Below are 23,478 nucleotides of genomic sequence, written 5' to 3' on the forward strand. Positions count from 1 at the left end.
CTATTAGTATAATTAGTTTCACTTCTAACTGAAGGTTCATAAGCAGCTTTTGTTAAATCAAGCAGTGGCTGGTTGGTTTAGAGCATCGGCTTCTTTGAAGAGCATACAAGAAATGAAATAGCCCCCCTCAAAAATTTGGCACATTATTTAAGCTAATATTACTTTTCTTGAGTAAATGATAGCTAAAGTATGCCAGTTCTTTATTTTAATGCTTTCCTAGAAAAAATACTCAAAGGAGATAAGACTCAGGACTAATGTAATGGTAGGTTCAACCAAGGTATCAAGGCAAATATTTTCTAAGGGTTACACAAGCTTCTCTGTACCTGATAAAATTGCATTCAGTTTTCCATTTAGGTAGGTATGCCATAAATTCTCTCTTACACTTCCTTAAAAAGGAAATACCCAATGCATTCTGGGATAACATGGGTTCATGTAGTGAATAAAAAGTATTGGGGAAGGATCAAGGGTCAGGCAGATGGAGAGATGTTAAAATTACTTAACTGGAAACTCTGGGTTATGGGATACGCCTGGGAAAGCTATCTTTGTTACATAGTAATGTGGGAGCCACGTGTTAATTCTTTATTACTGCATCACTTCCACTTAAGGTTTATCAGGTGAGGAACTATGGGTGTCTTTAGCCGTGCTCTGGAGGTGGGAGCTTTAATCAGAGTGACTGTAGCAACTGCAGCATCTTGTGTAGTCAGTGTCCTGTACTTCAAAATGGCGGTTAGGGTGTTTTAACTAAAACTTGTTCAATTAGCTTTTGTTAAAGTGTCCCGGCCACCACTTTGAAGTATGGGGACACTGAATACACAAGAGGCTGCGGCTGCTGGAGTGTGCGAATTGGCATGCTCCAGTAGGCTTGTCTGCTGTGACACACTGCAATTACATAGGGTCTGCAAGCACCCTATGTTTTGTTTTCAGTGCTGCAGTAAATGGTATATTCTCCATTGGCTTAGAGTTTTGCAAAGTTCTGGGATTGCTTTGTTGATATTTCCCATGTTAAAAATACGAGACCGCAAAACTGCACACCCTTAAACATGTGCTCACTTTTGCCACTATATAAAATTAACTGTAGCCTCATGGGTCTGCTTGCAACAAAAATGTTAAATGCACACAAATGTTTGCAGGACTGGCACCCGTGTCAGCATAAGCAGTAAGAAAGATGATACTTATCTCTGTTCATTTCAAAGCACATTGGAACTGGCATGAGAAGGGATAGCTTGGATACTCTGCCATGGCTGAGTTTAGCACAGTTCTGTTTTACATTCTCCTGGCTAGAGGGTTTGGAACAGGGCTAATAAGCTGAATCCCCTAGCTAACAAGTAAAGTTTTTGTAAGTGTTAATAGTATGTTATATTTTAAAAAGTGTTTAAAATGATGTCAGTGGGATTAAGAATCACTATGCAGGAGTTTGAGGAGTGGTTTATAAATTACAGCAGGTATTTTACTTGTATGTCTAGAATTGGGCACCTACAGCCATATTTAGGCCCTTATTGTACCCATTTTTCAGAGGTGCTCAGATCCCACACAACTCAGCTGATGAGCGGGCTGCTCATTCATTACCTGTGAACTGACCTGGAAGTTGTAGAATATGTAACTTTTGTTTAAAAGGACTACAGATTAGGAAAAACAAATCTGAAGTTCTTTACCTTAAAGGAAAGCTTGCTTTAAATTCCTGCTGATCCGCTTAGCTTAATAATGATATAGTAACTTTTGTTTGCTCCCTGGGTAATAAAAAGGTTGCATTTAGTGCCACTCAGTGGTATAAAAGCATTTTTCTTTATTACAATATCAAGATAAATATTGATAGCAAATTGAGCTTCCTGATAAACACCAATGCTAGATAGAAAAAAAAAAGATAAGTTATGCTGAAGTAAATTTAAGTGATATCAGATCTGTTTTACATGTTATTGAGATAAACTGCTGTAACTGAGGTTAATATATAATTTCATATGTATAATTATCTCATAGGGCGGAAAAATGGCGATAGTCTATGCGTGAAGACATGAAAGGTGTGTGTAACATGTCAGGGTCAGTAAGATTGTGTTTCAATAAGGTGATGTGGTGAACTGTGTATCTGTCAGGAGGAAGGAACAAGTTGGTCTAAAACTTGAGAGATGTAGCTCATACATCCAGAAGTACAGAGAGGTTTGCACAAGAGACAGAGACAGGGTTGCGATCCCTGAATAGATGTACATTTTATTCATTTACACATGATATCATTATGCTTGATTTCTGCACTTGCAGCATAAAGATAATCAGCATACCACAGTAAGGCTGTTAACAGATAGCAGTTAACTCTGAGGTGTGAGGACGTTGGTTGGTTGGCATGGCTGTTCAATGCATGATGCTGCACACAGCCACGGCAGCCTAGGAACTTACAGTTGTCTTTATGCTCTGTATTCTGGTCACTTGCAGTTGTACGGTGAGTAATAAAACTTAGATCATCCTGCTCTAAAAGAACAGGTCTTTAGCATTTTTGCTAAAGGGAGATCTCTATTTGCTATTAACAGAGTATGGAATAGGATACACTGAGGAGTTGTACTTCATCCTAGTGATCAAGTGAATGATTCTCTCGCACAGGCAGACTCACCAATTCATTGCAATGGTATTTTATTAGACTGTGATGAATGTGTAAAAACCAGTCTTGTGAGTGTTCACTTCCCTTTGTGCAGTAGGAGACTTGTAATTACTTATTGGTAGAAAGATGCCAAGTAGAAGCAAAGACTGTGGGATGCTCTCAGTCACGTATATGAAGAAGGTGAATTTTCTCCTGGAAGGTGAATGTGTGTATCCAACCTGTGGGCTACTTGAGGAAGGGTGCACAAACAAAGGGAGGGAAGTCTCACTTAAACAGAAGCCAAATATATTCCTACCGCTCTTAGCTTGCTCCTGACTTTGAGGCTTTGAGTATTAGTATATATGCCAATGATCCTGCTTTGCTACAGAATACTGGCAAGATTAATTGCTGAAGCAGGATTTATCTGGGCCAGGTAGCAGATCATTCACCTTGCCAAGACTTAGCAGAAGAAGGAAAAAAATGGTTTTGTAGTTAAGAGACATGTCTAGGTTTAAGGAGACTTATGCCTCTGTCAATGACTCTGTGTCTCACCTTGAGCCAGAGTTTCAGAACAATGTGAATATATGTACTTCTGTTGCAGCTGTTTTCCATTCACAGTGCTTAGGGTGATGAACCTTAGATTGAACAGGTTCATTCATTTTTTGCTCATTTCTCATTCATTTTGCTGTTGGACTATGACATGGACTTGAGGAGTTGCACTTGGTTTAGTAAATACTATTTATCTCTCATACTCACGCACAAGTACATAAACCAATTCATTACAAGAGTATTTTATTATGATTCAAGGAGCATTTGAAAAGGTTTATGAATACCTTGCACATGCAAATATGGCTCTAACTTCTTGGAAAAAGTGGAGCTAGAAAGGTCATGAAGATAAATTAAAATGCATTATTTTTTGTAATTCATCTTGGGATCCTCAGGTGGAAGAAGGGTCAACGTATCATTATTTACATGATGTTTTTGGTCTTTACAAGCCAGAGAAGTTAGTCATTGTTCTCCACCCAGTTGAAAAGCTCATTGTATCCATCTACAGTAGTCCTTCTTCAGTTGCTTGTTAGGGAAGCAAAAGGCCTAGTCTAGTAAAACAGGTAAGTTAGGTCTAGTCTAGCCACAGTTTCTGTACTGAAACAATTAAACGTTCTTCCTTTCTTCCACTGAAATTTGTTTTTATGCACAGTCCCTATTGTGGATGCATTTATACAATGCCTAATATCAGTAAAGCAAATACTCTTCTGAGAAAAATGGTTATAGATCTATGCACACATGTACTGAAATAACTGCAGTAGTGGGTGGTATTGCTTATATATATATATATATTTCATAGATATTTTATTTAATTAATTTTATAAAAATTTTATATAATTTTAAGCTTGACAGGGTGCAGAGGAGAGCCACACGCATGATCAGAGGTCAGGAAAACAGACCTTATGATGAGAGGCTGAGAGCAATGGGGCTATTCAGCCTGGAAAAGCGCAGGATCAGGGGTGATCCGCTGGCCACTTATAAGTTTATCGGGGTGCTTATCAGGATCTGGGGGAATGACTGTTCACCAGAGCCCCCCAGGGGATGACAAGATTGAACAGTCACAAACTCCACTGTGACCGGTTCAGGCTGGACATAAGAAAGAACTTCTTCACTGTCCGAGCCCCCAAGGTTTGAAATAGACTGCGACCAGAGGCGGTTCAAGCACCCACTTTAAACACCTTCAAGACACATTTGGATGCTTATCTTGCTGGGATCCTATGACCCCAACTGACTTCCTGCCCCTGGGGTAGGAGGCTGGACTTGATGATCCTCCAGGGTCCCTTCCAGCCCAAATGTCTATGAAATCTATATTATATAAAAACAGATTAATAGTTGTAGGTTGTAATCCTCAATAATTTGAATCTCTGTAGTCTATGCCCCAGTGAAAATACTACTTCAGTTGGTACAGTGCTCTAATGACTGTTACAGCTCTGAGGATTCCCTGCACTGCAATGATTTTTACCTACAAGTATAAGACTAGACTTTTAGAAAGCAAAGGTGTATAAACGAAATATTTTTGGAAAACACAAAGACCGAATGACACAAGTAATAGACTCATTAAAAATTTATTACCATTCAAGGCAGGATAATAAACAGAGTATGAGATATGTTTACTCCCCAGTTTGCCTGTAAAAGTATCTTAGTACATGGAACAAATAAAGCTATCAATAATATTAGCATGTGGAATACAGAGTAACCCCAGATTCATATACGAGGTGTTCTCAATCATTTTGGTCCTTTCTGCTCGAAGTATTTATGACAGCAGGAAGTCATGGCTGCCACAAAGACGACAAATTCATTGAAGTCTACTTCAGAACTTCCATCTGCATCCAGGTTCTTCATGAGTTTGTCAAGAGCATCCTTGTCTTTTCCCGACTACAAAAGAAAAGGAGCAGACTGTAACAAGACCAGTAGTTTGCTTTGAGATCGTAAGGCAACACCATAATTATAAGTTGATTGAACAAGAGAACTGTTGTGGATCCAGATATCTTAGTACTCATGTGGGGTTTGGGTGAAGAGGCACTGCCTGCTTCACCATGAACTAGCGATTAACCTCAGCTCACCTTCACTACCTTTCCAAGGCAGTTTGGGAAAAGACTGAAAAAGCCACTCAAAAGATAGAGGTATGTGCATGATGGCTACAAGGCTGGGTTTGAACATCAAGCTTTTTCATTCCTCCTTTTGCTTCAATTACCTAGTTTTGATTTCTAATAATATTATCCTCTGAAGAAAAAAAAAATCCTTGCTGAGTTCCTCAGGGCTTTGTTTTCATTTTGCTTACAGTAAGGGTGTGCAAAACGGGCCATATTTGATTCGGATTAGGCCCGAGCTGGGAACAGCAATTCCATTCATTGATTCGGATCACTGTCCCCGATTTGATTCGGCCAAATCTGAATCTGAAGGTTCAATGCTGATTCAGAGAATCAGCAATTGGGCCATAGACACAACTTTAAATATTTTTTTTCTACATACCTCGAGGTATCAGGCGCAGATCATGAACGCTGTGATGGTGGGGCAGATGGAGCGTCCCAGATGGTGGGGCAAATGGAGTGGACTGGAAGTGCTTCTGGTCCGCTTTTGAGTCTGCTGCCAAGCATGCTGTGACCCTCCCCCACCCAGTGCTCCGGTGGGACATTCAATCTGCCCCAGCATCTCGGTGTTCATGAGCCACCTGGTACCTTGAGGTATGTAGAAAAAATATTTAAAGTTGCGTCTATGTCCGAATCATTGAATCTTTCTGAATCTCTCTGAGTCGATTCGGAGGGTTCCAATTCAATTCAGAGAGATTAAAGGGTCTTCTGATTTGATTCAAATTTAGAGATTCAGCTACCAAATTGGGCCGAATCTCTGCTGAATTGAATCAGTGACCGAAGCTTGGTGCAGCCCTAGCTTACAACATGTTCTGCTGAACTTTGTTACGTGAGCAATGTATATGCTAGTGCAAGACTAACTTCATCAGGAGAGTGGTGTAACTTTTCGAAGAAAGAATAATATTAGAAAACCACATTTTCCAACACATTGAAGTCTGTGGCCAGAAAAATTTACACTGATATAATGTTCAGCTGCAAATTAAAAAAAAAAAAAAAGCTTATAGAGGCCTTTCTTGATTCTAGGCTTTGACTAACTCTAATGCTCATATTGCAGTTTTCAAGATAAACAGAGGATGGCAGTAGAGTATAAAATATAATTAACTGAAATTTTTTTTTTGTAGCCTAACAAACTGCTCCTGCAAACTGATTTTATAGTTTTATGAAGTTATGTAAGTATCTTGGAGTTTTACTGTGAACTGAAAACATGTACCAACATAATGGAAATCAGAGGTATCATGCTTTAATTAGTTAAATTGGAATTATTTTATTTTATACAATCTTCCATTTTAAAAAACTAGAAGGATTAAAGTATAAACCAAGATGTGCCAAAATCATCAAACATATAGGTATATGGCTAGACTCCATTTAACAATGTCTGATGAATATTGTTCCCTTTAAATGTTTGCAAATTATCTGCAAAGAAATGTTTCCATTTTTACGAAAGTGGAAATCTGAAATTATTCCATGAATTACTTATGCAGCAGTTTCTGGATTACTTATGGACTGTTGATGTTGGTGTTAATTTCAGTGTGATCTCTTAATAATGTACTTTGGTTACTTATATCCTGTGCTGCTTTTTTTTCTGCTCTCCAAATGATTGATTCACAAAGACCTTTCAAGATGACTGTCAGCTATCACAGGTGTGAATATCAGTGAAAATGTACATTTGCATGAACATTTAGAGCACCCTATTTCTGAAAACATTCTTGTAAACAAAAAAGTACTCATGAATGTTAAGAAATCCCAAATAATGGGATTTTAATGATAACTTATTTTCTAGTGGTAATATGGGTTTGTCAGATGAATATTTGCAAATGCTTTTCCCCCCCGTATATTTTATCCAGTTCTGCATGTGAACATGTAGAGTTAATCTCATTGGTTTACAGGAAAGGACTTTTCTTCTTGCTTTGGTAGTTACTTTAACTTCAGTCCTGAATGTAATGATTAGTCGCTTCTTAGGATCTTGTTAGATTTTGGGCAGCTCCTGGAGTTCTTAACTCCTAGTATCAACACCTGAAAGTGGCTTATAGTATTTGTTATGAGGTTCAAAATTGTGCCACTTCAGGGCAAGATTATCTCTGATTCTGGCAACCCAGCTCCTGTTCCATTAAGCTGTGGCCACTGCTCACAGATGCATCGATCAAGTTGAAGTTCTCCAGTATCCCAGGATGCAGTGGTGCCCCCCGCTTCTGTCTGTGAGCTCTCACACCCCCAGCTATTCTATTTCCCCAGCCTTCAGCCCCCTGGTCCAGGAACATCAATGAAGGACTCCTTTCTCCACTAGCACTGAGCCTGTCTGGGTGGGCACTCTGCCCTGCCATCCCCGCCAAGCCCTGGGGAACAGAGGAGAGCATAGCCAGCCCCAGAGAGCCCCAAACTGGGCCAGCCTCCCACAACCCCTGAGCTCCAGCAGTGCTGTGCTCCATGCACCCAATCCGCATACAGTGCAGTGAGAGCTGGCAGTGACTGCTGTGGAGTCGGGGGCAGTCTGCTGTCATGGGGCAGCTGCAGAGCTCTGCTACTGCCTGTTTAGAATATGTCAAATGCACAGATCTTAGTGCTATACTTAGATGATTAATTATGGACAGGTTTTGTACATTCAGTGTCACAAGGATGCACAACAGAAGCCACTTACTAACATTTGATCCTAGACATCTACTTGGGTGGATCCAGGATCACGGTGAGGGGTATGTGGCCACATGTCCTTTGGCTGTCTGGCACGTGCTGTGAGCTCTTTGAGCTCACCAGCAGAGTGGCATGGCCTCTGGCTGAATCCCCTGCTCTTGTATGGTTCTGGAGTCCAGTGGATTGATGCTGCCATGACTGCACTCCCTTCCGATTGGTTCCCAGCCCCTTCTAGCCCCATTTGAATTCAGCAACAGGGGAAAAGAAGGGAGCAACAAAAGTGACACTCGCCCCTGTGCTCCGGAGCTGCCTGACAACAGGAGTTCCAGCCAGAGCTGGCAAATCAGTGGATGAACTCAGAGCTTATGCTAGATGTAGAGCTCCAGCAAGAGCTACACTGATGTGCCAGTGAATTCAGAGAGCTCACTGTATATGCACCACACAGCCAAAAGTGTCCCCTTGGATCTACTCCAGACATTTGCAATTATACAGAAATACAGACTCTTTAATGCAGCAGCAAGGTCCATAAAAGCAGAATTTGTGGATTTGTACGGAGATGACTATGAAGTATAGCCATTGAAAAGCACCTCCTGAGAATACAATGCTCATATTCTATGAAACATTCTTTAGTTATTTAGTTTCTTTTATTACTGTATTAAAATCATTTGCTAAACAGAGTTTTCTAAGTTCATCTACTGCTGTTGTTCTTTATATAATCTCTTTGTGTACATACTCAGTTACTACAGTTATAAGTGTGGTATAAATCCCTTTATGGAAAGATTCCCCATTTGTTTTCTTCATCCTAGATTGCAAACAGCAGAATCCCTTCACAGCAGTTCATAGTAGCCTCATATTGAGATTACAAGTTCTGCTGAGGAGTAAACAGCAGGAGCAGAAGACTTCTGAAGTATTCTGTATCAGTGCCACTGCTCTGATCACTAGAAAAAGAGATGCTAGTGCTGATAAATGGGAGTGATATAGTAGTTCAGTGCTGTGATGGGTCTTCCTTTCAAAAGCCACCTTGTCCACATGATGATCTAAAAGGTACCCACTTCTCTTCCTACAACACCAATGATTTCAGGACCTAGCCCAGAACACAAAGTACTGGGAATGTTTCTCTTTACACAGGAAAAGCTTTCAGCTTGTCATGCGGAAATTATACTAAAATATCATCTTACCGCCAAGAAGTTAGGGAGCTCTTTTTCCAAGAGAGTCTTCAGTTCTGCTTTAGTAAGGGTTAGCTTATTGCCTTCAGTTGATGCATACCTGTCAAAGACAGCAATGATCATTCCCATTGCAGTTTCTAGTTTGGACATCTTTGCTTACTTTTATTTCCTGCTAGGTGTGGATAGTCTCTGATTCTCTTTTAGAAAATAGAACCTGATCAGGTTCTGGGTTCCTTTATAACACTCTCATATCTCCTTGTTGCATATGGTAGTGAGATCCAGTTATCAGTTAGCAAATATCCATATCTAAAGTACCCTTTTTTTTACCATCTGCATGTAGGCTGAAATCAAATTCCTTTGTAATGACATTCTATTTAAAGTCCAAGCTTTATCATATAGTAGAGGTAGCACAGTTATTTGTGCATTACCCAAAACCAGTCCCTCCTTCAAGATACACAGTGTGAGTAAGAAGCTTCATTCAACTCTGTAAATGGTTAACAGCCCAGCTAAAGAAGAGTGCACACTGACTCACCAGGGCAAAAACAGGAGCAAATTACTACTCTCCTCGTTGCCATGACTAGGAATTGGTATCTTTTCCAGATCAGAGTTCTGTCAAGTGCAAAGCCCTGCATAGCAGCCTACTTAAACACAGGCTAATATAAACCCTCACATCTCGTGTGATGGATAAATTTGTTCTCCACTTGGATGGAGCACTGGGTGGACATCTGGGCACTTGATCAATGATCAGATTCATCTTTGAATGTAACAAAACAGCTTATTATTGACCCTAGAATAGCTCCAGAAGAGGTTCAACCCTGCAGCAGTAGTGTCTGTGTTAAACCAAACTCTGGATCAAGCTTGGCTTTAATTTGTGGCTGCTGGTGCACAGCTTAAAAATGTTCAGTGAGTTCGGCTCTAGTGACTTTTTCTCAAGAATATCTATTGACTGCATCATGGGCCTTGTTAGACCTTGCACCATAAGCCGAACAAATGTTATCAGCTTAGTGGAGCAATCGCACGGTAAGTCAAAAAACCTTCTCTGACTGTCCTTCACCTGCATGTTGCCCCTAGGATTCCTTTTACCAGAGACCCCCAAAGATTGACACAGCCCCATGTCTGATTTGGTATCAAGTGAACTTTTAATAGTAACCCCTAGGCTTATTACAAGTATTCTTCCATGCAAGATGACCTGGCAAGCAGTTCCTTCAGCCATTATAGCAGTGACCTTTGGTGGTACTGGCCTCAGATCCTGATCCTCTGCTGGGTGTGCGGGGTGTTCGTTTCTGGATTCCTTGGTGTTCCAACAAGAAGTCCAAGGTTGTTCCTGTCTCCCCAAGGTGACAGGACACACGTGTGTTCCTTTGTTTGTCCATCATTTTTATACCTTCTCCATTCCCAAATTGTCCAATGCTCTGGCTCCGTGCCATGCATTCCTTACATGGCACACCGATCCCCTGGCACTGTGTCAGCTGCTTTCCTTCTGGGGAAACTGCTGTCCTTTGCTCACCTAGTGCCCAGCACTCACTTTTCCCAGTGCCTTAAAGGCACTCTGTTCAGTTTTGTTGCTTAGTTCTGGGAAGGTCTGGATTATGGCTAAAAGTCTTAGCATAACTCAGTTTGCCCACTACACTGCACACCTGTGACTTCTCACTAGAGGCGTGGTGAGCAGGAACAGGACCCGCTCGCAGCTCCAGCCTGGCAGAGATTGGGCCCATGGACATGGTGGCTCCACACTAAGATCAGGGCTATCAAAGTCCAGACAGCCCTGTTCTCAGGGCAGAGCCACGGTGGCCGTGGCTCTGAGCCACTCTGGGCAGCCATGGGAAGCACTTCAGCTGCTGGGCACACTGGGGGAAAAAAGGATCAGGCCCTGCGGCACTCAGAGCATTCTGGGATACTGAAGGACTTCAATTTGGGTGGAATAGCTGTGGGAAGTGACTATATGGTAATGGAACAGGAAAACAGTTAGGTGGATTGGAGATAATCCTGTCCCAGAATGGTGCAACTCTAAGGCGCATGATGAGTGCCTTGACACATTTAAATGTTAACGTGCAGCCAGTCCAGGGGTTAAGAACTCCAGATGCTGCCTACATTTACCATGTAACAAGGCCCAAAGTATAGGGATACTGCAGCTCAGGTGAGTACTGAAAACAGCCTTGCTGCATAGTTAAGGAGCCCTAAGGAAAGCAGAAGCAGGGTAAATTAGCAAAGCATGCTGGGAGCAGTATACTGCCATGGCTACTTCCAGCACCTAAGGTAGTTCATTTAAAGTGAACTCCGCTGTCTGTAGTGTAGCCATACAGAGGTTTCTATAAGGGGTACAAGATGGCTACATCAAGACGAGCACTGAAACCGATGGAAGCTCTTGGTGGCGCTCTTGGGTGAGTTCTCCAGCTACAGACTCTCTATCAGATGCAATTAGGTTTTGATATCTTCAGGGCAAGGCACGCCTCTTTGTGCCTGAGCTTTGGCCTCAACATACAGCATCATTTATAAAACTTGTCAGATTGTTTTTAAATCAAAAGAATTGAAAAAATGTTATTGTCATAAACCCATTCACAGAGGGCCTCCAGAGCCCTGTGTTTTCTCCCACTGTGCTACTTTCTCCGAGGAACAGATCGAGGTTGCCCTGGGATAACTCCTTCAAGCCAGAAAATCTTGTCTCCACTGCCCTTATACTGGACACGACAGCTGCCGTAGGGAAATCTCTGGCAGGCCTAGGTGGCTTCCCCCGTGGACTGTGAAAGAAATGACAGGTCCCCATTCCTTAGAAAGGGCTAACCTCAGCCAGAAGTCACTCTCTGCCACAGACAATCAATAAGGAGACAATACAGCAAAAAGATTTATTACATAGGAGAAAAGAATTATTCAAGCAAAACCGACCACACAATATACCAAAACATGTAAAGTTTCTTACCCTCTCACCTAGCTACATCTCAGCTTTCCTGCGACCTGGCAGTATCTCCAGAATTCAGCCTTCCTATTCAGCTGCCGGCCCTGCCTGCTGGAGTTATTGAACCTCCAACTCCTGGGACCCAAAAGACAAAGCATAGCCCACAGCAAGCTTCCTACATTATTTTCAATCAGCCACTCCCCTCTCACCCCTTCAAAAAAACCCAACCCAACAACAAACCAAGAAACCTGCTTGTGGGTCAGGATTTTCTAAAAATTTCTGGTCTACCTAAGGTACTTGGAGCCACTCTGGCTAAAAGGCTGTTTTTCTCAGTTGCCTCTCTGTTGCGGAGTTGATTCCTCATTGCAATCAGACAGTGTTTTGGGGTGCGCAACCCAATATTATTTCCTTCTGCTTGTGTCTGGGACTGGCAATTGTCTTGAAGTATGCATGCCTCATACTGTGTCTAAGTGAAAAGATATATATAAACAGCATAACATATTTTATATAGGGAAAGAAATGACAAATAGAAACAGCTTAACATGGGCTTTCACAGATTCCCAGAAATTTGTGAGATCATTAAGTCCAGCCCCACCTACTCTGGGCAGGAAAGACTGCTGAGCAGGAGACCACACATGCTATAGCCGTACAGTAAAACATAAGAAAACAGTCATGACACACTGCAAACCACTGAACATAACAGGTTTCATGAGAGTCATCAACACTTCCTACGGTCTACAGCCAGCTGCGTGCAAGCAATGGCCTCTTCTCTGTCCTGTATAAAAGATCCTAAAACAAGAGAGAGTGTCACACTAAACATAAATGTCCCTGAAGTCATCTTGAAACCAGAACATAAGTTTCCTTCGCACATGTCCCCTCTTCTATTATTTTACACATTCTATATAACCATTGGAACATGGTGGGGATGTATGTTTGACTGAGTTCAGCCAAGGGGCTGAGGCATTCATACTTGAAGACAATTGTCAGTCCTAGACAAAAGCAGTTTATTCTTGCAACAGTAGTCACTAGAGGCCTGCTGTTATCTGTGCTAAGCAGATGAGAACTTTAATAAAGTCTGCCATTCTACATATAGATGTTTATTAAATTAGCCAAGTATGGTCAGAATGAAAAACAACTGGAGAAGAAGAACCAGGGCCTGGGTCATATTTCTGGGAAATGAGCATCATGCACAAAACTTCCGTAACTTCTGCTTCTCTGAGCTTTCTTCTCTTATGTACAGAGATAGCATGCATGTTAAAACAAAAAGTAAAACAAAACTACCCCACTAAACACACTTTTCCTTCTGGGGAGAACAGGAAAAAACAGACAGCATGTAACAATTGTTAGACAATTATGTCACTTGATGCATTACTGAAAATATTTAACTACAATGATGATAAAGGCAGGAGAGAGGAACCTATATAAGAACAGTGCTCAACCATTGGGCCAGATCCAGCCCATGAAGCTGTATCTTTTGGGCAGCAGGGCTTCCTAAGGGTCAGGAAATTTGGTTTTGGAGGAGTGGTGGGAGTGTTAACTCTTGTGCTGCCAAATTTCTGCACCCACAGGGAGCCCTGTGGGCCAGAATGGGGAGGCAGGCAGCACATGGCCAGATTGGGGCAGCATGAGATCAGCCCCATGGCCCAAACCCATGCAAAATCTTGAGACTGACCCTACACAGCACATCTCCCCCCACCACCCCATACATACATATGTACATACATACATGCATACATTATTCACACATCTTGGTGACTTGATGGTCAATTGGTAGTTGAATCACAAAACCTACTCTTTACTAGTGCAAAAAAAGGTAACACCTTTTAAAATCAGTAATGGAGGTGGTTTTTGTGTGTTTTATTTTTAATTAACCACAGAACTTTGAATTGCCAGAAGCTGAAACATCATCAAGACAGTGCCATTGGTTTTTCATGCTGATATGAATTATGGATGTGTACACTCACACTCATGCCACCTCATTTCAGTTGTGCAAAGGAGTATATTTTACTTCATGCTCTTTGTGAAACTGCCTTTTAATTGTTGCATAAATGGCTCTGTGGAGAGGTGGCAAATTATTTAACTGCCTTTCATAAAAGGTGCTATAACAATCTCCCCTCCCCCCCACCCAAAAGAAACTTGTATGAGAACAAAACATTTCTAGAGATTTTTTTCTAAAGCTGAAGAAAGTTAATGAACTTTTGACTTTCCCAGTAATGTCATCACCACGCACAGGGCAGGGAAGGAAATGAACACAGTCTGAATTTTTGTTTTTCATCATTTGAGTAGTACCTTTGCAGCAAGTTTAAAAAGCTCTTATTTTCCCCTCAGTGCATACATGGATGCCTTGCACACATGTGTGACTTCTGTTAACTTTAATACACACAATATATTATACACCAAAGAGGGAATACAAAGATCCATTTTCTAGCATGCTAAACTTACAGAAGATAAAGAAAGAGCACTTCACTTATTCAGGGCTAAGGTTTTTTTTTGTATTTCCACCTGAAGCATCCCTTCATGTCTGCTTACCATCTTTAAAAGGTCACATATACATTTCCACAACATGTGGTAAATTCACTTACCACTCACAGCTAAATAGTAGAACCACTACAATGTCTTATTGTATGTGAGAAGAATGGAGCTACTAAGTTACAAGCAGAAAAATAAGTTCTTTGATCCTATTCTGATATTGCATTTATTCTCTGAGTTCCTATCAGTTCTGTTGAGGGCTTCTAAAGGAAATTCTTGCACCTTGACCTTATTACTATTGTTTCTTTTGTTTTTTGGAATTGATGTCCAAAATCTCTAAGAGGATTTCGCAGATTCATAGATTGTTAGGGGCTGGAAGGGACCTTGTAGATCGTGAGCCCAGTCCCCTTGCACTAGGCAGGTGACTGTCCAGTCTCCTCTTGAAAACTGCCAGGCTAGGTGACTGTACCACCTCTGGAGGGAGTTTATTCCACAGTCTGGACACCCTGACAGTGAAGGAGTTTTTCCTGGTATTAAGCCTGAAGTGGCCTTCCAGGAGTTTATATCTATTGGTCCTGGTTTCCCCAGGGTGCCCTGGTGAAGAGCTGTTCACCGAGCCCTTGATGTATTCCTCTGATATAGTGGTAAGCCGCCACCAAGTCCCCTCTCAGCCTTCTCTTCTGCAGGCTGAAGAGGCCCAACTCCCTCAGCCTCTCCTCGTATGTCTTGCAAGTCTCTGATCATACAGATGGCTCTTCTCTTGACCCTCTCAAGTTTTTCCACATCCTTGTTGAAGTGTAGCACCCAGAACTGGACGCACTACACCAGCTGTGGTCTCACCAGTGCAGAGTACAGTGGGAGCATCACGTCCTTAGTTTTGCATGAGATGCGTCGGTTGATGCATGCCCCCGTGTTGTTTGCCCTGCTGGCCACAGCATCGCACTGCCGGCTCATGTTCATGCGATCACTACCCCTTGGCCCCTTTCAGCTGTGGTGCAAGTCAAATTGTTGCCACCGAGCCTGTAGGTATGTTGGGGATTGTTTGCCCCCAGATGGAGCACCTTACGCTTCTGAGTGTTGAACTTCATCTGGTTCTGCTCTGCCCAACTCTCCAGCCTGTCCAGGTCCACCTGTATCTGCAACCTATCTTCTGGCATGATAACACTCCCCCATAACCTAGTGCTGTCTACAAGCTTGGCTAGTGAGCTTTTCACCCCCACATCCAAATCATTGATTAAGATGTTGAAAAGTACTGGTCCAAGCACAGACCCCTGAGGGACACTGTGACAGGACGCTCTCTAGGGGCGCCGTGACCTCCCCTAGCGCCCCCTGGCTACCGTGCCATATTGGGTCTTGAATGCACCCTCTATCTCGCCCGCCACGTCTTGCTGGTATATTATTAATGGAAGGCTGCCTTCCTGCCCTCCTTGGCACAGTGCCCGTCTTGCTGTACTGGGACTCTGTCCTACTCCCTACCGCGCTCTCCTGGGGCCTGGTCCAATATACGCGCCCTCCACCGGGACCCTTGCTCATGCCGCTAGTGCTCTCCGCCCCCACTGGGGCCCACCCGCACTGGGGCCCTGCTCGCGCTTCTCGCGCCCACCCGCACTGGGGCCCTCTATGCCTGACTCAGGCTTCCCTGCGGCTCAGGCGGCCTTAACCTTACCTGGCCCCCAAACCCGCCTCTTTGCCCCACTGGGGCTTCTGCCTGTGCACAACACTGAGCTCTTCCTGAAGCTGCCCGCACTGGGCCGGGGTCGGGACACCCCAAAGCACTGGGGCCCTGCTCGCACCCGCCCAATATATATTTTTAAAAGAATTTGATCAGATAGGAATTCCCCAAAATAATATGTATTTTGGAAAGTCACAAACTCTTAGCTTGTAAGAACGTAGCTTAGTAATCATAGGGTGTAGCACAACTGATAAGAACAACTATAAATGAGTGAATATTGACATTATTTTATCACTTAAAAAGTGTAACACAGGTTATTAAAGATACTGCCTATAAGCAGGTCTGGAGTGGTTCCAGTAATGTTGTCACCTGCTGAATGTGATTGCAGTGGTTACCAGCAGAAACCAGTATTAATTAAACATTTTTAAATTTTTTTTGCACAGAGGAAGAAGCAATAGAGCCTTGATATTCAGCACTGGCCAAATAATGGAAAGATAGAAGAGGAATGATACATTTGTTTAGGATGACAATTTGGGAACTTTTTCTACGCGTGACTCTGGAACTTTGATTGAGGTTATGAAACCATTGCTCCATCACTGAATGCATCTGTGTATGTGGAGTCAGTCATTCCCAGTCAAGGCTGCATCATGTGTTTTCCAGAGCAGGGAAAAGGGAGATGTCACAGAGTGGGGCGCAGGAGCGGCTGTGATCCCTCTAGTGCCCCTACTGTGTCAATTAGGCAATCTAGCACCCTCTATCCTCGCCCGCCATGTCTTTGCTGTTAAATGGTTCAATTAGGGAGGCTGCCTTTTATCTCCTAATACACGGTATTTGCTGGACTATCCCGTTCCGTATGGGGTGACTCGATACACCACAGCCTTAAGGGCTGTGTGTGCCTCCTACCTCCCCTTTAGCACGCCCCAAGCCTCGCAGCTCTTCCTGGACGTTATCCGGTCCTTAACCTTCTGCGCCCTACCTGGCGCCCCTGGGCTTGTCGCGCAACCGGCGCCCCTCTACTCATTAGCCCTATCGGGCTTACTGGTGGTGCTTTTGCCCACTGGGGTCGCCGGCCTAAGCCTTTCCTGGCCCCTCTGGGTTCCTGTCAATAATATGTGTCCAGCAAGGCTCAGGCAGCCCAAGCCTTACCTGGCCCCTTTGGTTCCTGTTACAGTGGAAACCCTCCGGAACGCCTTCTAAGCCACACCCCTCTTGGGGTGTCTGTCAATAATCCATGCCCCCCCTGGGGTTGCTTCCCTAAACGTGCCCTCCCCAGGGCTCCTCTCGAGTATCCGCTCGCTCCCGCAGCTTCTCTCTGCTTTTGCCGGTCTTTCCATAATCACCGACTCTGCGCCACCCAGCAACCATGCTGTGCCTGGCACTACTCGTTTGCCCACACAGGGCACCGGGAACCCCCGAGCAACTGGGGAGCTCCCGTGAGGCCTCCTCACACCCCTACAGCCTCACCCGGTCCTCCGGTAATTAGCAATATCAAACAGGGAACACAAAAGCCATGAGCCAACCGGCTGCACCACAACAATAAACCTTCTGGCTATAACATAAGGTCCAGGCCCCATCTGGCTTTCCAGTAAAGCCTCCTAGCCAGGGTTCTCTCCACCCGCGCCGTGATGCCGCTGCTCATTCTATCAAGCTGCTCGCCTCAGCCCAACTCCCCTGCAGAGCTCCTGCTCCTACAGCCGCCACAAGGGAACTGCTCTCCAGGCTCCGGCCTGGGCTGTTTATAAAGGCCCGGCCCTGCCCCCTTCTGGTCATATGGCCCACCCGGTTGCCACAGCAACCCCTGGAGATTGGCAGCTCTCCTTCTCCACTTTTAGGAACAAGGCACCTAAGTGCTCCTGTGACAGGAGGGTAGAGGAACTTCACAGCTGCTGTCTAGATGGAATCACTTTGTGACAATGTTATAGATATTTATAGATACTCTGTGGCTATATTATAGATTAAATTAGTTTCTTTCCAACCTTCCTGTCAGCGGGCTGGTATTTGGAGGGTAGGAAAAATTCTAGAGAGGAAAACAAAGAGTTTGGGTATTATTATCGGGTCTCATAAGCCACAGAACCTTAGAAACTTGGAGGAAACTCAGGAAAAAAACTCAGAGGTGCAAGCAATATGGACAAAGGAGAGGAATGGGACTATGCATTTGTAGGAGAGATATCAGTGGATCAAAAAAGAAGCTTACTTCATAAGAGGAAGACTCGCTGATTTGAAGTTACATGGGGGAGGGGAGGATCCGGGATGACCTAATCCCTCAGAACACTCCAACGTGGTAAGAAAACACAGGCAAAGAAGTACTGATAGGTGTTTTTATTACACTGTTAGATATGCAAATGTTTTATTCAGAAGTAGAAGTAAAGTTAAACAAAAGTAAAAAACCAAAGTAAATTTTGGAAACTTCCCAAAGTCTGTATGCTTCAACTGCTACAGGTTACTTGCAAGTCTGTGGGGTTGGCCTGTGTCCTGGGGATCTAGGGCAGCTGGGCTACAAAATCTGATTTTAATGCAGCAGGTAAATAGAGAGTCTGTCTCCAGGAAGTGCAACAGATCCAGGACTGAAGCTGCACTGAAGTCTGTGAAAGTTAAAGGAAGATGAAGTGATTTTGGATCTAGAGGGGTGGGACTCAGTTGCAGCAATCTAGTACCTGTCCATCAGGGGAACTTTGCCAGGGCTCCAGGATGCTTTGATCTTAATATAAGGCCCAGGGCTCTGATATTTGTGAAACTTGCTGCAGATACAAATCTTACTCACTTCTTTCAAAAAAGACACTTTTTTCTTAACTAAATGCACAGACATAATTATCTAGCATTTAAATAGATTTATTTTAAATACTTACTCATGAGATCTATTTTCCACTTAAAATGCCATAATGATTACAAAAATGAAAGGCCATACATTAATTAACGTATAGGGGAAATTAATAATGGATGACACAGAGGAAGTTGACATATTTAATACTCATTGAACTTCAATCTTCACAAAAAAGGTCAATTTTCGGATGACAAGTACATTTGGCCTCAAGGAGAAGAGGGTAGGTACTCAGGCTAGAGAACAGAAAGAACAAATTAGGTCTTGCTTAGATAAGCTAGATCCTGTTTTCAGCTGAGAAGGGCCCGGTGGAGTTCATCCTAGAGTTCTCTGCAATTAGTTCAGCTAATTCCTTGAGCCATTGACAATTAGCTTGGAGGACTCAAAGAGATCAGGAGAAGCCTTCCTTTAAAGAAAGAGAGCAAGGAAAACCAAGGAGTTTACAGACTGGGCAGTCTAATGCTAATAGAAAAGATACTGGCATATATCAAATAATCAATGTATAAACACCTAGAAAGTAACAGCATGACAACTAACAACTCTCATAACTTTGTCAAGAGCAAGTCAATCTGAACCAATCTCATTTCTGTTTATGACAAGACGATGGGTCTGGTAGATAGGGAGGAACTGTGGATGTGATGCACTGACTTTTAATAAGACTTTTAATATTGCACTCCATGATATTTTCATAAGCAAGCCAAGAAAATATGGTCTAAATGAAACTGCAATAAGGTGGATACATCACCGGGTGGACAATCTTGCACAAAAAGTATCTAGCTATTTGCAACTGAGTGTCAAACTAGGAGGAGGTATCAAGTGGGATTTTGCAAGAGCCTCTTCTGGGGCCAGTATTGTTCAGTATTTTTGGTAGTGACTTGGAGAATAGAAGCGAATGTATACAAACTGGAGTGGCCAAGTAGGAGTCATGCTGTTCTTGACCTGCTGCTCACAAACACAGAAGAACTGGTGGGGAATGTAGTAGTGGGTGGTAACTTGGGCAACAATGACTATGAGATGATTGCTCCCTACCCCAGTCCTGTTCCCTGGAGGTGGCAGTGGCACAGGGTGCTGGCTGAGGGGGACGAAGGGGACAGTGGGGCAAGCTTTCCCCCCACCCCCACTCCTGGGAGGCAGCAGCATGGGGTGCTGGTGGTGCAGTGCTGGCCCCACCCCCCTGCTCGGGCCTTGTTGCTGTGGCAGCTGCCAGGCCCCAACAAAAGCCAGCAGGAAGGGGGAGGGCAAGGGGAAAGGAAGTGGGTGCACAGTGATGGCGCCCCACTACTGCCACCACCACCGCCGCCACTGGGCCCTAAGAACAGCCGGGAGGAAGGGAAGCCAGTTGGGGAGGGGGTTGCATGCAGCTGGACATGCAGCAGTGGCAGTGCAAGGTGTTGGGTGGTGGCTGCAGCTGCCAAGTGCAAGTTTCCCCCTCCCCTTCCCTGCACCTGGAAGGCAGAGGCAGAGCAGTGGCAGCATAGGCCAGTGTGTGGCGGTGCTCCGTCCCCACCTGCCATTCTTGGTGGACAGTTGGCTAGTATGTTATAAGGGAGATGGTGATCAATTGTTCTGGGTGTCCACATGGAACAGGAACAAAGTCATGGACTTAAATTACAATGAGGGAGATCAGCTGTTATAAAAAAACAACTTTCTAATTGTGAGGATGGTTAAATTCTAGAACAGATTACCTGCAGAGACTGGACTCTCCATTTTTTTAATATTACTATGAGTTGCAATACTGTACGTAAGTGTTTAAAAATCTGACTTTTCCTTCACTGTCCTCAGTCCAGACAGCAAGTAGCACAGGTGGGTGGATAGAATCATTTCTGCTTTTTCTGGACTCTATTGTTCTAAGAGCAAGTTAGGCAAACACTTGGTTTGCATGTTTTAGACAGGAATGATCTTGCCTTGAGCAGGATTAGATGTCCTTTTAAGATCTATTGCAGTTCTATTTTTTTCTACATCAGGTATTTCTGTGTTAGGGTTTCTACACATATACATATATAAAAATTACTGTTTCCATTGGAACTGGTTCAAGGTGCTTGACATCCTCAGCTCTGGTGATAGAAATCCTGAATCTGTGGAACACAAATAGGGTAGATGGTAGCACCATAGGCATTGCTAAGGTATTTTATCTCTGGGCAAATCTACACAAGATACTTAATGTACCGTAGTTTAATAACACTTTGCAGCAGTGTGCTGGGCAAAAAAACCCCATGCTACTGCGCAGAGTTATTAGGCTACTGTGCAGTAAGCGTCACAAAAAATTGTTTGCTGGAGCTCCTGCTATTGCGCGTTTAGTACTTCATTAAGCAAGTACTAAACTAAACGCACAGTAATTACAGCACATCAATGAATGTGTCGATGTGCCCATGATGTCTTCCAGAAGGACCAACTTTAGAGTTGAAGGCACAATTCAGTCTCCTTAGGCCCATGTGATTTGTTGACTTTTCTGCTGAAACTGACAACTGGGTGCTAATTAATGTATATTATGTGAATGATCAACTCAAACAAAAAGTGAAGTCAACAATAACACTGTAGATAATAATGAGCCAGGCAAATCTCTGCAGTATTTTAATTTGTTCAGAATAGCACCACCAGGGATGATCTGACCTCATTTTATGACTAAGCAGTTATCGCTGTTGTACATAGTATACAACATCTTCCTGCATCTGAGCAATACATGTACGCTGCAATGTTGCCATAGTAGGCCAAGGAATAGACATGACAGAACTGGAAAAGACACTGAGTACTGACATGGAACTCATCACTGACTGTCTCCACAAGTAGCACTCAACGTTAAGAATCACTAAATCAGTATCATCACTCTTCCACCTGGACAACGAATAGCACGCTGAATATCAGAATAGGCAACCACATCTTTCCCCATGAGCATGCCCCAAACTTCCTAGGAGTTACGTTAGAACAGGGGTGGGCAAAATATGACCCATGGGCCAGGTCCTACCCACCAAGAGATTTTTTCCATTTTGTGGTAGGTCCTATGGCCCCGCCCAACCCAGGTGAGAGGGACAGCTCGGGCCATGGTGTATGTGGCTAGTCCTGCCACTGCCAAGCACACACTAGGACAGAAGCAGTGTGGCAGTTGCACTTGTCCTTCCAGCAGCCCCTGTTCTGTCTGGCTGCTACTGGAAAGTCCACCCCACACCCACTGCTGGATGGAGCAGGTGGCCAGAGGGGTGGGATCCAGACCCAGACACAGGCTTGGGTGAACCATGTAGCTGCCCAGGGCCCAGATGGAAAGTAGGGCTGAAAATGAAAAAAAAAAATTACGATGACATTATCTCTGGTGAAGGGAGGGCCTGATATTAAACATTTGCCTGAGGCCACCAGGAATTTAGGTATGGCACTGGTGGGATCTCCATGAAGACTGGCTTGGAACCCCTGCAGGCAGGATGTACTTGGTCAGGTGAATGGGCTGGGGCCATGGGCAGACAAAGGGTGGCATCTGGGATTGAGATGGGTGAACAGGGCCAGGGCCAGGGCTGGGGCTGGGGCTGGGACCTGGGCTGGGATTGTGGGACAGTGAAGGGCTGCAGCAAAGGCAGAGCTGTGATCTGCTCCCCACATGTCTTTGCCCATGGAGCCAGCACCTATCGCAGGGACATGCAGGGAGCAGATCCCAGCCCTGGCCCTGGCTACCCATCCCACTCCTGGATGCTGCTTCCCACCCACCCATGGCCCCATCCTATCTTCCCAGCTGAGTGTGCCCTGCCCACCAGGACCCTGGGCCAGTCTCCATGGAGTCCCCACCCTCTTTCCCCCCTGCTCCATCCAGCACCCCTGGTGGTGGGTGCAGGGTAGATGGCTCAGGGCTGGATAGGACCAATTGCCACGTGTTATGCCAGCTCAGGTCACCACCCCTCTGTCTGGCTCACAATAGCTCATGGAAACTCCTTAAGTGGCCCTCCAGCCCAAATAATTGCCCATCCCTCACAAATAAACATCACATGCAGAAGGTCAGCAGTAAGGTCTTGGCATGGGTAGTTGCCTTAAGATGTTTAGCCAGCATGATATGGGGCACCAGCTTCAAAGTGCTCAGAACCACTGCACTTGCAATGGTATATGCTTCAGCAGAATATTGTGCTCCTGTACGGGCCAGAAGTGGTCACAATAAAAAGCTTGATGCTATATGTAATAGTGCACTGGACTCATAACAGGCTTCACAACTTACATACACACGGATGTACTCCCTTTATTCTTGGGCATTAGACCAAGTAATATAAGATAGACCCTAACATCATTACTAGCAATAAAGGAGTGAGATGACAAAAATCACCCCCTCCATTAACTGGTAACTGAAGACCCAAACAGATGGAAGCTTAAGAAGCTTAAAAGCCAAGAAGCTTCTGGAAGAGATTGGAAATGCTGAACCAAACCTATGGGCAGCAACAGAGTAGGCCAAAGGCTGGAAAGGTCAGACCTATTCCTACTGTGTTTTATACCAACACCAAATGAATCCTCCATCGATTACAACCTTAACAGAGAACTATGGGTCAAGCTGAACAGACTGAGATCTGGACACGGACACTTCAAAACAACCCTTCACAAGATGAACATCTCGGACAGCCCCCTGTGTGAATGTGGTGTCCAGCAAACAGCACAGTGGTGAATCAAAAAC

General features: G+C 44.0%; 1 protein-coding gene across 1 annotated transcript; it reads right to left on the reverse strand.

Moving 5' to 3' along the window:
• Positions 1–4,739: 4,739 nt before the first annotated feature.
• S100P (S100 calcium binding protein P) lies at positions 4,740–9,192 on the reverse strand. The gene is made up of 2 exons (XM_019552665.1): positions 9,003–9,192; positions 4,740–4,984 (listed from the first exon to the last, which is right to left on the reverse strand). The coding sequence occupies exons 1-2, from the start codon at positions 9,138–9,140 to the stop codon at positions 4,835–4,837; spliced, it is 288 nt and encodes a 95-aa protein (XP_019408210.1). The 5' UTR covers positions 9,141–9,192; the 3' UTR covers positions 4,740–4,834.
• Positions 9,193–23,478: the final 14,286 nt, after the last annotated feature.

Source organism: Crocodylus porosus, unplaced genomic scaffold (genome assembly GCF_001723895.1).
Source record: "Crocodylus porosus isolate Cpor-Errol unplaced genomic scaffold, CroPor_comp1, whole genome shotgun sequence".
In the NCBI taxonomy this organism is placed as follows: Eukaryota; Metazoa; Chordata; order Crocodylia; family Crocodylidae; genus Crocodylus; species Crocodylus porosus.